This window comes from Eulemur rufifrons, chromosome 24 (genome assembly GCF_041146395.1).
Source record: "Eulemur rufifrons isolate Redbay chromosome 24, OSU_ERuf_1, whole genome shotgun sequence".
Classification (NCBI taxonomy): Eukaryota; Metazoa; Chordata; class Mammalia; order Primates; family Lemuridae; genus Eulemur; species Eulemur rufifrons.
The window spans coordinates 36,603,015-36,619,414 of NC_091006.1; the positions used below are offsets into that span (position 1 = coordinate 36,603,015).

General features: G+C 46.9%; 1 protein-coding gene across 3 annotated transcripts in view; it reads left to right on the forward strand.

The window, feature by feature from the left end:
- The window catches only part of ATP8A1 (ATPase phospholipid transporting 8A1), a 190,259-nt gene that overhangs the window by 114,155 nt on the left and 59,704 nt on the right, over positions 1–16,400 (forward strand). For all 3 annotated transcript variants that reach the window (XM_069458057.1, XM_069458058.1, XM_069458059.1), the window contains 2 exons: positions 1,140–1,204; positions 16,084–16,256. In XM_069458057.1, coding sequence (XP_069314158.1) covers positions 1,140–1,204; positions 16,084–16,256 — 238 coding nt within the window. The remainder of the gene's footprint in view (positions 1–1,139; positions 1,205–16,083; positions 16,257–16,400) is intronic.

Genomic DNA, 16,400 nt, shown 5'->3' on the forward strand with positions numbered 1-16,400 from the left:
CTCAGGGCAGGCACAGGGCTGGCTCAGGGCAGGCTCAGGGCAGGCTCAGGGCAGGCACAGGGCTGGCTCAGGGCAGGCTCAGGGCAGGCTCAGGGCAGGCTCAGGGCTGGCTCAGGGCTGGCTCAGGGCAGGCTCAGGGCAGGCTCAGGGCAGGCTCAGGGCTGGCTCAGGGCAGGCTCAGGGCTGGCTCAGGGCTGGCTCAGGGCAGGCTCAGGGCTGGCTCAGGGCAGGCTCAGGGCAGGCTCAGGGCAGGCACAGGGCTGGCTCAGGGCAGGCTCAGGGCTGGCTCAGGGCTGGCTCAGGGCTGGCTCAGGGCTGGCTCAGGGCAGGCACAGGGCTGGCTCAGGGCAGGCACAGGGCAGGCTCAGGGCAGGCTCAGGGCAGGCACAGGGCAGGCACAGGGCTGGCTCAGGGCAGGCTCAGGGCAGGCACAGGGCAGGCACAGGGCAGGCACAGGGCTGGCTCAGGGCTGGCTCAGGGCAGGCTCAGGGCAGGCTCAGGGCAGGCACAGGGCAGGCTCAGGGCAGGCTCAGGGCTGGCTCAGGGCAGGCTCAGGGCAGGCACAGGGCAGGCTCAGGGCAGGCTCAGGGCTGGCTCAGGGCAGGCACAGGGCAGGCACAGGGCAGGCACAGGGCAGGCACAGGGCTGGCTCCGGGCAGGCAGCTGGGTTTGGGCACGGGGTGGTTGTGCCCGGCAGCAGGTGCAGGACAACAAGAGGCGGCAGGAGAGGAAAGTACCTAATGGCTCTCCTGGGTCCGCTGGGGGAGGTGGCTGCCCTCCTGCGCCCTTCCCTGGGAAGGATCCTTGCCCATCCTTTACTCTTCGTGCTGATCACCACGAAGGGCATCCGTGGACATTTGTCAGCGTTCAGGACATTGAGAATCCTTGCCGTGATCTCTCTCCATGTTTGTTATCCGAGTAGCATTAACAGCCCAGACGTGTCCTTGTAGCATGTCTCCCCTTTAGCAAGAGCACTTCATTTTTAACGTCCTGTAAACCTGGAAAACAGCTGACTGCCGTCACTCGTAATGAATCCATCTTGAGCTATTTTGTTAGTACATATTAGTACTTTAACATCTTTATAGGTTTTCTCTGGAGAAATTAATTATATCAACTAATTTTACTCTGTTTGGACACAGGACACTCCTGCAAACTTTTGAAGAAGAACATGGGAATGATTGTTATCAATGAAGGCTCTCTTGATGTAAGTAACATTATGTTTTTTTTTTTTAAACTCCTTTAGTAACTTATTTATCTTGTAGCATTTTATTCCCTATTCGGATAGCTGTGGAAATAGTTTATCTTCCTGAGGTTAAAGGATCCCTTGTCACGCTTGTTCTTTAACATAATGTACACTGTTTCCAACCGCACTGAAGTAAATTGATTAAAGCTTTCCATCTGTGACAGTTGAAAGAAATTGCGAGACGATTTGCTTAATGTCATGAGACAGAGAAGCCGAGTTACAAAAGCATCAAGTCGGGAGGTTGCCGAGTGAATGCGACACATTCGTATCTGAGTGTTGTGTACATCAAGCATCGTATGTCTGCTTTGACTTCCAGGGTTGATACATATTTTGACTCTTAAAACAATTGTGGATGCTGCTGAACACACAAAATAACCATCCCTAATAGGACAGATTTTTTTTTTAATGTCCTAACTTCTGGGATGAAATTTAAATTGCTAGGATATCTTTTTTTCATGGCTACGATCACTGGTGGTTATATTTGGGAAAGGGGGAAGGATTTGTTGGGAAAACAGAGTAAAATAGAAGTGAAAGAAAACAATATGTAGGCCAAATGGCCTGTAACTATTTTAAGGTAATTCGAGGTGGAAGACGGAACAGGAGAAGTGATTCTGCAACTGCTTGAAATAGTCACTGTGACTCGCAGAGCAGAGCGAAGCGGAGAACGCCTGGTGATCAGGGACGTTGGTGAGGCCGAGAGGCCGCGATGTAACCGGGACGGTGTTTCCGCCTTTATCAGTAGCGTGGGTTACAGGGGACAGCAGCGTGGGTTATAGGTGACACGTGGCTTTTCCTACACTTGCAGGAAATCAGAGATAAGACCTAGGATGATGAAGCAAAAACGGGACAAGCTGTCCTGGATTTGACATCGGGTCCTTCTTACCTAGATGTAGGCTCTCACCTGACATCGCGGGTGGCAGCCTTTGCTGCTCTTGTTTGATTCCATTCCATCGTCTCCTCCAGTTTTTGGATAAACATGTTAAGTGCTTTAGACATCAAGAAGTATAAAGAGTAATCTCAGGAAAAAACCGAAAGTGAAATACCAGAAATATTCACTGTATTGTTAAGACGGCAGCATGGATTTTCATTTTGAGGTTTCTCCGGTGGTGACTCAATAAACAAACGCCCCAAAGTTACTTTCACTCCCTATTTCTACTGGAGCAAACGTTGATTGGGGTCTCGGTGGAATCCTCAGTTTCCGTGAAAGCAGGGACGGTTTACCGTTCTCTCTCGGCGCCCAGCAAGCTGTCTAGCGTAGGAAGTACTCTATGAATATTTGAGAAGTGAGTCACTGAGTACTTTTAAATTAAGGGGTTCCCTTTTTTTATCAGTTTTAAATGTGGCAGGAATAGATCACATCTGATACTGTAAAAGTAAGGTGGTTAAAATCTCCTTAGCGATTCGGGTGGCAGCTTGGTAATCCCAGGCAAACTCTGGCTGAATGGGTGAAGGCTAATTTGTCCAGCTCCACGCGGCCAGGCATTCTAGCGCTGCTGTTTGGGGAAGGTTTTTCTCACAGGGCGTTAAGTGGTGACTTTACAGCTCTGACTATCGGGGTCAGACCCGCTGGGGTGCGCTCATTTGCTTCTCAGCAGGAAAGGAAGCATCACTTTGATCACTTTGCATTGCTCTTTCCAATCTTGTGTCATAAAATCCGTGGCTGAGATTTCAGACAAATCGTTAGACGTGCAAGAGTGCCTGTAGGTAAATGATTATTTATTTTTTCATTGCTGTGGGAAAGAAAAGTATCCAATCTGTGTTCAGATGGTACTGATGGATAATAAGATGTGGGAATCTCATCCCATCAGCATAAAGAATAAATAACATTTAAGTAATAAATTTAGGAACATAATATCTTAGGAAATAAATTGCGAATGTACATTTTTTTCAAGTGACAGATTTTAATGAGTGTACTCAGATTTTTCTGTGCAGTAGCGCAGTGGTTAAGAGAGCACAGTTCTGCCCCAGCCTGACTGGGGGGACCCTCAGCAACTTAAACTCAGCTTCTCTGATCCACAGTTTTGCTGTCTGTAAAGTTAGGGTAGAAGGAGCCACAATTTCTTAAGCCACTAACTGTGGGACTTAAAGAAACAGATGTCTTGTCAGCATCAAAACTATCTTTCTCGCATCTCTCTAGATACACCTTTCAATCTTGGTCTCTCCTTCTAGCATCTCTTCTCTGAGCAGTTGTGGGATCTGTCCCCGGAGGGAGAGCTACATCTTACTGACACATCCACTCTTGCTGTTTTCCCTCCTCCTCTCTACTGCCTGGCTTGCCCAGGAAACGGAACAGGCCCAGAAAGAGGGAATAATCCCTGTGCATTTATGGAATCAACAGGCATGAAGTTTGGAGAAGTAAATTTCCTACCCTCACAGTCAAAGGCTTCCAGTGCTCCCAGGTTTCACGCTGGAGAAGCCCCGCCCCCCTCCCCCTAGGACCCTCTGGGCCCGGTTTTTCGAGATCGTCTCCGCTGCCGTGAACCCGCAGGAAAGTGCCGCCTGCTGACTTTCTGTGAGAAGGGACCTCTGCCACCTCCACGGGGTTCTGTCACTGCTGTCCCCGCGGCAACAATAGCTGGCATTTTTTAAGTGCTTATTATTTTGCACTAGGTACTTTACAGGGACAATCACATTGGCCTGAGGACTTTACAGGGACAATCACATTGGCACCTATTAGTAGGCAGATACTGCTATGCCCATTTTACAGATGAGGAATCCAGAAAGGGTGACGTGACCAAACCGGGACGGCCCGGCCGCATGGCGTGTGTGTGTCTAACTCATCGGATTCCAGAGCATGAGAAGCAAAGAGGTTTTTCTTGCTCTCTCAGCTGCCACGCTTATAAAACGAGCAGTGAAAATATTCATCTCGTACCCGGGTGAGGGTGTGAGGGTCAAACAAAACAATACCTGTTAAATACTTAGAAACAATGCTAGGTATTAGGATCGTCATGAGTATTATTTCTTTTATGTGGCATTATTTCTGGAGGAGGAGGATCCTCATGGCCAGCCGCTGTAAGACATGGCCTTGACCAACCGCCCTGCTCTTAAATTACTTAACTTTCTCTACTTAATTTAAGAATATGACCCCAAACCAACCCTGGGTTTGATTAGTTTTGTCAATGTTTCCCTTCACTTATATATTTCACAGAAAATGAATCGTTAACCACATTGGATATTGAGTTAAGCATTAGAATATATATTTTTCAACACCACGGTAAAAGAAAGCCCTTTGTGGAATTGCTAATTTTTTCTAGCTTAATTGGACATCCTAACACCATGTAAGTTTCGACTGTAACTTACAGGACGTGCAGGACATAAAGGCTGATGTTGTCATCTGTACCCTTTGAAGCTCTACTTACACGTATCATGTAGACGGACCTCACTGTTTTGGGAGCCGGCCACTGTTGACTGGCTTCTGAAAGAAATCCAGAATAAGCAAGTTATTGACTGGACTCCAGAAAAGAAAGGGGGGAGGAGAGAATTTGGGCTACTTCAGGTTTTATTTTGATTCGTCCCATGAGTCTAATACCATATGTTCTGTATTGCTTTGAAAATAGTTTAGGCAAGTTTTAAACCACACTGAGTCTTCCTCTATTGCGAGCGTTGCGGCTTCATGTCTGTGAATTTTCTTTTACCATCAGCAAAGCTGCTTCAGCTTTTTGGCTTGAAACTGTAAGATCTGAGTTTAACTTAGAAGGTGTTAATGTAGCCCTATCAGAAGCAAGGATACTTTGTTACAATATCCTCTTGTGGGAAGATTGTTCTAATGCTGCCTGGCACCCTGCTCTCTGCTAGTAGCTCTCGGTGAAGAAAGCCCAGTGGTGTTACATCTGAAAGAAATGGGTCAGTAAAAAAATGTAAACATTACCAAAAAATGAAAATAACATCTGAACAGATAATCTGTTCCCCTTTCCCCCGATTTCAGACGGCGTCTGCTGCAAGCCAAAGTACGCGGCTGAAATAGTTCCACCAAACCGATTGTTTGGTCTCATAGAATTAAATGTGTCCCCCCCCCCTTTTTTTTTTAAACAAAATTCAGTGATCCTGGCTTGTGTGCAGAACCCTAAGTGAAATTGTTCGCAAATGGATAGTGTTTCTGTTTCAAGAAATTCTTCCTCCTCCCAAGCCTGAATATTCTTTATCTCATTTTTGGCTCCATGTCTGAACTCTTCGGAGAGCTCCCAGAGACCTAGAATTACGGATCAATGCTGTCTAACGAATGGGGCTCCCCCTTGCCAGTACCCCCACGAGCTTGCTGACATCTCCCAGGGGAGCGAGCCAGGCCTTGTGCCTTCTTTGCCTCTCTGCCACCTGTACCTTTGGTTGAGTCGGCACAACCATAAAAATGACCGTCTGTAGGAAACCTACTGTGCGCTGGGTGTGTCTGCAGACATAGCTCTCTGTCCCTGTGGGGCTGGTGGTGTTTGTCCCGATTGCAGGTGGGGACTTGGACTTTGCGTGGCTGCTGAGTGCAGGATCCTAGATTTAAACCTTGATTGCTCGAAGTCCCAAGCTGTTTTTATGTTTGCTTGGTTTTATTATTGTTTTTATTTTCAAGTCAGTCTTCTGTTTATTTCATTTTATTTCAGAATGTTATGGGGGTACCCATGTTTCAGTTACATGAACTGCCTTTGTACAGATTGAGTCAAAGTGATCAGTGTGCCCATCCCCCAGAGAGTGTGCATTGTACCTGTCAGGTGTGAATTCACCCATCCCCTCCTCCCCATTCTTGTTTTTAAATAACCAAACCTTCCCCAGGGGCTGCAGTGACTCATTCTGGCAAGGCTGCCCCAAATTTACTGACTTCCTTCATTAACTCCTCCTTACCCACCTCCCTCTCACTCACTGCCAGGACCACAGAGGAGCTGGAAGACGGGTGTCCTCTGGGAATGGCAGTGTTTGGACATCGCACGTTTATGGAATTCAGGAAAGACCTTATACTTAGTTTCACTAATACAGCAACTGCACATAAGATATTTTTGGACACGTATAAAAATAATGGAAATGGTGTGCATTTGGGATTTGCACTGAAAATACAGCAGATGACTCTTGTGTAGTTCTACTTTAATTAAATTATTAAGAAGATGGGCCCGACACTCACTTTTTCTGTGGTCCTGGGTAACAATTTTTTACAGGCCCTGGTTGTTACGTTCTCCAAATCGCTGACTTATAATTTGCTTATTTTGGGGAAACCAGCTGTATATTCCGATCAGCTCCTCCCTGGCTGACACGAAGGCCATAGTCTGAGAGACAGGGTGTCTGCCAGCCCAGCTCCTCCCAGAATGCTGCCTCCCGAGTTGGAATCATGCCGCCACCGGGGAATATTTAATACCCAGCTTAAAATAAGTGTTTAGGAGGCTTTCGGTGGTGGCTTAAAATGATTACCATGAGGGTTTTGGTAAAAGCCTTTATCCACAAAACTATTTAAATGATACAATTATATCCCCCACCCCACTCTTCCTTCCCTTCCCTGGGTTGGTCTTTTCTGGCCCCTTGCCTGTACCCAGCACGACACGCAGACGGGCACGGACTCACCCCTTCCCTGCCCCTCTCTCTGTTGTACCCCAGTGAGCCTAAATGCCTCGCGAGCAGCTGTCTGCCTGATGGAATCTATCATAATCCCAAATCGCAAACCTCTGTCGAGGCGCCGAGAGCAATTCACCAGGTGCCGCCACTTCCTCCTCTTACCTGCTTCCATTTTGTGACCCTTGACCCTCTTCAGATGGCGCGACCCCGCTGGGAGGTTGGCCCATTTCCTCAATTACAGAGTTTTCTATCTACCCCGACCCCGGAAAACCTGTATCTGTGCATCGATGTAGCGTGGAATTTCTTGTGGTTTTTTGGTGTCTTTGCCTCCCTCCATTATCTTTAGCAACATATGTATTGATTAAATGCATTCGTCTGGCTGCGTTCCTCTGAGCTGCTTTGGAGGACCTCTGTGACCGTGTGTTTTTCATGACTTCACCTCCTGTCTGCCCTCACCCATTCTGGAAAAATTACTTTATATTGGTTGGGTTCCGTACACGTACGCTCTTAGACGTTGTGTTCCAGCACAGGCTGGCAGTTCAGAAACCCCAAAGCTTTTTGATCAAAAACGACATCACATAAATAAATAAAATCTTGAAAAATAAATTTTAATTTTATAATGTGGGGAAAAAGTTTTTTAATTTTATAACGTGGGAGGAAAACACACACTCGGTCACAGAAAGGCAGTGACGCTGACTGAGGTGAACACCAAATGGGCCAGTTGTGCACAAACGCAGTTTCCGTGCTAGGGCCGACGTTCTGCCCGCGGTAGCTGCAGGAGTCGTCGATACACGTGTTGCGTAGGCGTGTGTGGAATGTCCCGTGTTCCGCTGAATCAATAACACATTGTGGAAAAATAAGTAATACCCGATGGTTTATCCATATGTTATTATGGGCGTCATAACTCAGGCTTTGAGAACGTGCTAACATTGTCCATACTTGATATGGTCATAATGCAGTATTAAGAACGTTCTTGGAATGTTCCGTTAATTTCTCATTTTAAAGTGTGAACATTTGGAGAATATAAAAGTAGAGAAGGAATGAAACATTATTTGACCATAAATTTGTAAATACCGCATGTCTTAAATGCTGATGAGGTGGGGGCCAAGACCCACCAAAACAGCTAATAAAATATGTGTTGCTTTAAGATTCTTATATATATCCTCTCATTTGACATTTTAATAACTTGTAGTAGGTTTTAAAAGGTAGATCTTTAGCAAACTAAAGTAAAGGAGGTTCTTTCCCCCAGTAAACATTTATTTTTCTAACTTAAAAACAATCTGTACTTAAAAATTAACTTGGTGTTTTGCCTGAAGGACACGTCGGCCAAACAAGCCCTGTGTGTTTCCTTTATAATTAATGCTTTTAGAGCAGATACGTGCATTGGTGTGGTCATCTATGCAAAAATACCCAGATAGTATAGCGCACCAGTTTATAACCTTCAAATTATTTTCAGTTTAAGGGTTGTATTGAGCTGAAGGCAGGAGTTAAGAGAGAAAGAAAAACAGTGGTTAGTTATACAAGCGTTTGTCCTCCCGCTCTGTACAAAGAGCTGTGTGTCCTAAGAGATGCAATAATGCCATCTTTCCCAGAATTGAGAGGACAAGTTTGCAGATATTTTTTATGTCGTGGAATTAGCTGGTAGAGTTGAATGTTGGCAGTCAAAAGGCAGATTGAAATAAATATTACCATGGGGCGATTTCATGAGAAAACTTAAAATTATCCCAGTAACATGGCACACCACCCGGATCACACGAATGTCGTGCCGTGCGTGACAGTGCACAGATCTTTCCTCGTCACGCGTGAGTCCCTCTGTCAGACCTGACACCAGGGGAAAGGGAAGAACCTGCCTTTCTCGGCTGCCAGCTGTGTGCCAAGCACGGGGCAGGGCACTCGGTTCCCAGGTAGAGGAGGCAGCAGATCACCACGGTGCCCCTACAGAGTCCTGGGAGTGGGATAAATGCGGTTCAGACGGGTGACCCGAGGAGGACACCCCGTAGGTGGCAAAGCAAAGACGCAGCCTGAGCCTTTCTGACCCCTCATCGTTGCCACCCAGAGTTAGTCGAATGGAAACAAGATGAACAAGTAACGAGGAGGTCGATCGGAGAACATGTGTGCCCCAGCAAGGGGTTGGCCGGCAGGCCATGAAGGGAGCTGACCTGTCCGAGGTTCCCGTGCTACGTGTGCTGTGATCCCGGGCAGAGCTCGGAGCCCACGTAGCCACCCCGATCCAGAGCGTTTTCGAGTTCTTGGCGGCTTAATTAGTGGTTGAAAGTATTTCTCTCTTAACTTTTGCCTTTCATGGGGAAATTTTTTCAAAATAAAACATTTAATTTTTTTCTTTCCAAGGAAGGTGAAGGGTGTCTGAGTAGCTTATCTGAACCCTAGCCTCTGTATCCTCCTGACGGTGAGGAAACGGAGTTCTGAGCCGTGGCGCACGTCTCGGCATCTGGAACGTCGTTCTTCACGGTGCGGCGTCATCGTTTGTTTCACTTCGGGAGTTACTGGCGTCTGGAGGCACCGTGTGCGTCCTCACGGGCGGCCTCGCTTGTCCCCAGCCCGCGGTTGCACAGCTGCACGCGTGTGTCACACGCAGACCGATGCCCATCTGTGTGCATCGGCTGACGGGCCGTTAGGGGACCTGTTACATGGCTCAGCCTCCAGCTCGTTACTTTGTTTCGAAAGAGTCACTGTCCTTGTTCAGCAAGGCTCCTGCAGGAGTTCCGTAACACTCTGTTGCATTTTGCCCTCTTTAAGGGAAGGAAGTAAAAACAGAGACCCGTGTTGCTGGTAAGATGCAGGCTCCGTAAACTGCAGTCCTTTCTGACAAAGGTGAAAGGTGTGCACCTTCCGAAGGTGACCCATCCTCAGCCCCACTTATATGCCCCTCCTCTGCACTGGTGGCCAGCTGATGAAGGAAAAGGACAAATCCAAGAATGACAAAATTGTCTTAGTTCGCCCCGGCTGCTCTAACAAAAACACCGTAAACCGCGTGGCTTAAGCAGCAGACATGTATTTCTCACTGTTCTGGAAGCCGCTGAGTTCAAGATCAAGGTGCCAGCAGATTTGACGTCTCTCGAAGACCTGTGTCCTGGGTCATAGGCAGTGTCTTCTCGTGTCCTCACGTGATGCAAGGGGCAGGGAACTTTCCAGAATCTCTTTTATAAGGACACAAATCCTCTTCATGAGGTCTTCACCCTCATGACCTCATCACCTCCCAGTGCCGTGACATCAGGGTTAGAATTTCGGCATGAATTTGGGGGGGGGAGGGGCATAGACATTCATTCCATAGTGGAGACACATTGTTAAATGTTGTGTCTGAAGGTCAAAGTGTTACAATGCAGAATTTCGACGTACTATTGGCTTCTTTCTGGGAATAGAATCCTCCTTGTAGTGTAAGTTTATTATTTGACCTGCACACATTGAACAGATTCCTAGGAATAAGTACTTGTTTGTATTTGGACCCAAACACCAAAACATGCTTTCAATAATGAATAAATTTAGGAAGGGCTTTCTTTAACTTTTTTGTTTGGGGTTAGCCTCGCAGACGGACGCCCTCTGGGATATATATGGAGATCACGTGTTATTTACTGTCAGTGCAGACAAGCAGCCGCAGCCTCAGAGCACGGTGTGGAACCTGCCACCACTGGGCGTCACGTGTTGGACTCTTTACCCGTGATCTGCACCTCTCCTCTGCCCTTTGCCCCCTGGCTAATCCGTCTTCTAGGCAAATGCTAGAGGCTTTTCTTTCCTTTTCCATTGGGACAGGTCCACATTCTCTACCAGGGTGTTCCTTGGATCTGTTCCTAAGTAATACTGTCTTTCCTGTAAGCCTCTGAGAGGAATCAGGAAAAAAACAAAAACAGGCTAGAAGCTGGAAAGGGCCGTTTTCTTGCAGGAGCTTTCTGCAGCATTACACGTGGGGCCATGAAAACACAGTTCTTAGGTGGCCTGACATGACAGGCTCTTCGCACATCTGGCCTGCGGGTTCTGCACACTGTTCCAAGCAGAGTTTTGCCAGAACGAAAATGACAACTCGCTGTGATATTTCCAAACAAACCAGGGCTTTCGGTTTCTCACTGTACAACTGTGTCAGACTTCATCGGCTGGGACACCCTCTGATTTTCATCAAGGGCTTCCTCGCCGTAGGTCATGTAGAAATAATGAAAAAGATGACCAGAGAGCTGCTAGTCTCTGATTTCTTAAAGATTGCTTTTATTTTATTTTATTACATTTTATTTTTATTGTGTTCTATGAGCATGTTATCTGTTTTGCCAGGCTGTGCCCCCAAAGATTCAATGTGAGGATTTCTACTTGGCCTAATTATTTGCCAAACATGTTTCTTTTTTCATTTTTCTTTTCCAAGCATGTTTCTTATAAACCAAGTAAATATTGCTTATTTCTCCTTGGCCTGCTGTTCCCCGGCCTGGCTTGATCACTAAGTAGCTAGTCTAATGTACATCATTTTATTTTATTTATTAGGCGATTTATATTGTTTGAGGCAGAGGTAGATGTTGGATCATGACTACCTCTTTGTTTTCTATTTCCTCTATAATAAGATAAGCACATTAGCATTTTCTTTATCCTAATTCCGAGTACGCAAGACTATACAGGAGTTTTACAGGCAGCAGAAAACAGTTCTCCAAATGGTCACATGAGAACCATTCTCCCATCCCACAGGGGATTCTCCGGTCGTTAATATTGTGATTATTCTTTTACGGCCTCTTCATCACGGACCTGAGTTCCACAGGGAAGACAGAGCTGTAGGTGGATAAGGTTTTCCAAATCACGCTCCGCCGTGTAAGGAGAGTACAGATGAAATCCTTGGAGAATCCAGAAGACAGAAGTATTCATGTCACCTAGAGGACTCAGGGAAAGGAGGGTCTAGGGGACATTTCTTGGTTTATTTGTTCTTTGTTTTTGGGATAAGAGAACCGTGACCATGCATGTAGGCTTAAAGGCAAAGGGGACATAGTGCCCATGGGGAAAGAGCAGGGAGAGGAACAGAAGTAGGAAAAGAAGACTGTTGTTCCCCCGGCTCAAGAATCAAGGGAGGAGTTTAGGTAAAGGGGAGTTTTGAGGTCAAGGGCGAAGGTTGGGGGAATCCTAGTGGGTCCTCATTTGCTGAAGTGACAGGGGCCAAATGTGGGGTCTTGAGGGGAGAAAAGGTCTGGCCTTTGGCCTCTGGGCGAGACGGACTCCACCGGGCGTGGGTGAAAGTCTGGACCAGCAGCAACGACACCCGGGTGAGGGGAGAGCGCTGGGGTCCAGCCCTCGGCTGAGGTGGCTTTTTCCTCTCCGTGTCACCAAGACGTTGTCCGTGTTGGCTGAGCTGTGAGTTGTCGAGGGTAGGGGAGCCTGGTAGGAGGCTCGGGGACCACGTGGGCCCGTGCGGTGCAGTGGGCACAGGAGAGCGGGGCTGGGGGGTCATCCAGAACGACCCCCGGGGGTGCAGAGTGGGTGGCCGCAAGCGAGCCCACTTTCTCCGTGGCCCCTTCCCCACCCTGGCCAGCCGCCCGGACCCCAGCTGGCCCCTTCCCCCCAAATTGCCTTCACCTCACAATGTCCCTGTTGCTGCTTTGCTTTCAGCCCACAAATAAAAACATGCAGAACAAGGAGCTCACAGACCTTTTATTTTGTTGCATTCTGTGGTCTTTTATCCTTTTTCTGATTTAGCTTCTCATTTATATATTTTCACTTTCACAAGTCACTAAGTTTTAAAGGTTTAAACATTTCCCCCTTCGGTAGCCAAAAAGAAAGCAGAACAACAGCGAATATAGTAATAAATTTATCTTTAGCTCCAGGAGATAAGCTTCAATGCAATATGGCCATAAAGTATGGCTTCGGGGCTTAGGGGAGAGGCAGTAAACGTTCATAAATAAAAGAATTTTGAAAATACTCCCGGCAGTAAATAAGGATAAAATATAACTTGTATCTGGCAGCCCACAGCCAACAACAGAGCTACTTACAAAGGAAAACCATAAGCTAAAATAAGAAAATGTTTGCAGCTTTCTTTGTGGCTGCTACCTCGCACCCTAGGTGGGCTGACAGAGCGTTCACTGTGGGAAGGTTTTGACTCCTGCAATGTCATCTCTGTCACCTCTCCTGACACCCTTTGCTTTGCTGAAGATCTGTGATAGTCACCAAGAAAACCCAGGGGTCCTGGTGCCATGAATAGGAGAACTTTCGCAAATTTTAAGGTGTTAGAGACGCTTCAGAGGGAAGGGAAGCAGGGACGGTGTGAGACCTGGTCCCATAGGTTGGTTAGGAGGGTGGTTCCTGGTTCTGGGATTTACTTGCCTTTCGGTCTTGCTTTGGAGCTGAGCTTTAGAGAAATTGGACGTCTCCCTGAGGTCCATCTCGGGTTTCATTTAAGATGTTCGGCTCCGAAGTCACTTGGGCAATAGCTTAAAAAAATACCGAGGCATTTTGGTGAGCAGCGCCTTTGTTTGAAAGAGTGCTGAAGTCATGGATTATTTGTTCCCTGGAAAATTAGGGAGCCGGGAGAGGACTTTCTCCCCCTTGCTCAGTCCGAAGCGATAATAAAGGGGAAAGTGGAACGTTGCCAGTGGGTGAGATCAGGATTCATCAATGCTCTCACTCGATGAGCGTGAGTTCCCTGCGCATCTGTAACTGTAGACCCGCCTGCATTGCGCTGGGGGGCGGTTAGACGGGGTCTCCCCCCGGAACGGAGGGCCTTGCTAGTGTAGAGTGAGTTACGCTCCGTGGCGTGGAGTAAGCCCAGGCGGGCCGGGTAGGGCGAGCTGGGTTCTAGAAGGCAGCCGCCTGTCCTCTTCCAAGGAGAGGACAATAAAGGAGTCAAGGTTGTGAAGGAAAGTTAGCTGGGCTTGGACTGCAGAAAACAGGGCCATTTTGAGGAGTCTGGACGTTACGGTGTCGGCGGTAGGAAGCCCCAGAGAGATTTTAGACCAAGAAGAGACATGATTTGTGTTTTAAATCTGTTTCCTAAAGAGAAACCTCAGCTGGCGGGAATGGCGAGGGGGAGGCAGATGATGAGGGCCCAGGGGACAGCGGAGGGGCGGAGTGGGCGTCCGTTTGTAACTCGCTGTGCCTGGTGCTGTCTGGAGTTTGCTTTGCGTTTTGCTGGATCCTGCAGAGAAAGGCCACCGTTGCAATTTAATTCTCAGTGTGGTGTCACTGCGCACAGCCCCGTGTTCTCGGGCGAGGACCGTGAGCACACTGTGTGCCTCGCAGCTCTCGTCTGCAGACCGGAGACCCCAGTGCGCCTCGTGCCCAGGGTTGCAGCAGGTGTAACTTAGATGCTGCTCCCGACCGTGCAACCCTAGAGCTGTACCTGGTGTGTAGCATGTGCTCAATATCATTTGTAAATTCTTTTAGCAGTTCGTTGACTTGTTTGTTTAACCTGTATGAATTTTCTGTTAGGACAATGCAGGGCAACCCACTGCAGATTGTCTTCAGTACATTTTGCTTGCCCAATTATAACTGACATTTTTTTTTTGCCTTAAGTCCTCGTGGGACAAAAATTTCCAAAAGGAAATAGGAGAGTGAGACCAGTAAATTAAAACAGCTTCTTCCCCACCCCACCCCGCCCACCAATGTAAAGTGTGAGCAGAAAATGTTGCAAAGAAAAAAAGAAAGAAAATGTTGCAAAGAATGCTGCTGTGTGGTGGTCCTTTGTCACTGTGTCTAATGAGGACCAGGGGAACCGTGAAGAGAAGCCCCACTGTGGGAAAGTCAGGCATGCTCACTTACAGTACAACACGGTTCCCTGATCTTGATAAGCAGATTCTGATAGTCTAGACTATAGCGTGAACCACGTTTTAATACAAATGCAGGAACACCTTCAGAAATCCCCAATATAAAATGTTAATTCCCTGTGCCTTTGCTTTCCTCTTTGTGAAATAACTGTGAAATGGCTACACCACATCCTTAAATTGGAACAATAACTATATCTCCAATGAATACAGTAAATAGAAGCATATTATATTTTTATTGTAGGTATATTCTATTATATAAATATATATTTGCATTTATTATATAAATAACTGCAGGCTTAGCACTCAGAACAAAAATCTAATAGGGAAATCGTTGCTCGTATTTCCTTGTGCAAGATCAGTGTTGTGTTTCTTCACCCTGTTAGGGCTCTTGGGAAATCGAAAGCCGGTTCCATTAGGTGATGGGAAGCATCTGTAGGATTTGGGTGGAAAAACTAAATATCTTGAATCTTTTTTCCTTTGAAGAGCTGGGAAAGCCATTCTTGACGGAGGGAGACAAATACATCCCTCCTGCATGGTTGGGGTGAACAAAGCTTTCCCTGCCACTAAAGGTTTTTATTATGCCTGAGAGTGAGCTCTTCATTGCCGGAAAGCGTTCTTTTATGTGATCCATCAAGATTACCAAGCCACATGTCACCATCCCCAGCTAAAATATGGCGTCATGAAATCGTGATTAGAGTTACAGAAGCCAATTCATGAAGTGGGAAGAGATTACCGATTCTGCATTTCCTCCTCTCAGTGACTGGGAGTTAAACTTCAGTCGCGTTGACTACTTTTGAAAGAATACCCGTGAATTATTTAAATTGCAGTCACGGGTCACTGAAGACTGGAGTATGTTCTGAGAAACTCGAGGTTGGGCGCAGTCTCATGATTGCGCAAACGCCATGATTGTGGAAGTGTGTTCGCACACACCTGTGTGGGGTGGCCGCCTGCACACCTGAGCTGTGTGGGGTGGCCTCTCGCTCCTGGCTGCAGACCTGTACGGCGTGTTACTGTGCTGAGTCCTGCAGGCACCTGTAACTCAACAGTAAGCATTTGTGTATCGAAACATAGAAAAGGCACAGTAAAAATGCGGTATTATTATCGTATGGCACCACCATCCTATGTCAATCTGTTTACCAAAATGTGTTGAAGTGCGTAACTGTACACTCCCAGCTTTTCCCCTTGATTCATGATGAAGCAATTTTGACTACTTTATAAATTAGAACAAGGTTTTTTAAACAAGATAATTTACTGAAAATATTTTTGCAGCATTGTGCTTGTGTGGTTAGAATTATGAGCAAAGCCTGTAGTTACCTGAGGAACAGGTGACTTGTACCTAATCCCAGCTCTGCTCGAGAGAGACCTGTGACTTCAATTGAGTCACGCGCTTTCTCTGATAGCCTTTGTCCAGCCTCCTGAGGGGCTTTGGTGAGAATCAAATGAGATACATAAAAGCAATTTGAAACATAAAAAACACTAAAAATAACTCAATGTAGTTGCCAAACGTCCTTAAGGCATCTTAGTAGAACAAACCGAGTAGCTGTTGACGGCCTTTCTGTTTGTTTGATGTTCCAGGCCACAAGGGAAACACTCAGCCGTCACTGCACGACCCTCGGTGATGCTCTTCGGAAAGAGAATGACTTTGCGCTCATCATTGACGGGAAGACCCTCAAGTATGCCTTGACCTTCGGCGTCCGGCAGTACTTCCTGGACTTGGCTTTGTCATGCAAGGCTGTCATTTGCTGCAGGTAAAATCCCCTTCACAGGCCGGATTTCCATAAAGAGTGACTTGATCCTAAATTCTTGCTTCTTAAAGTTCCATAAAGTTATCCTACCAGAATGCATAAATGTTAGGTCACTTGTTCATTTGCTCAAGACTCAAGGTTTACAAA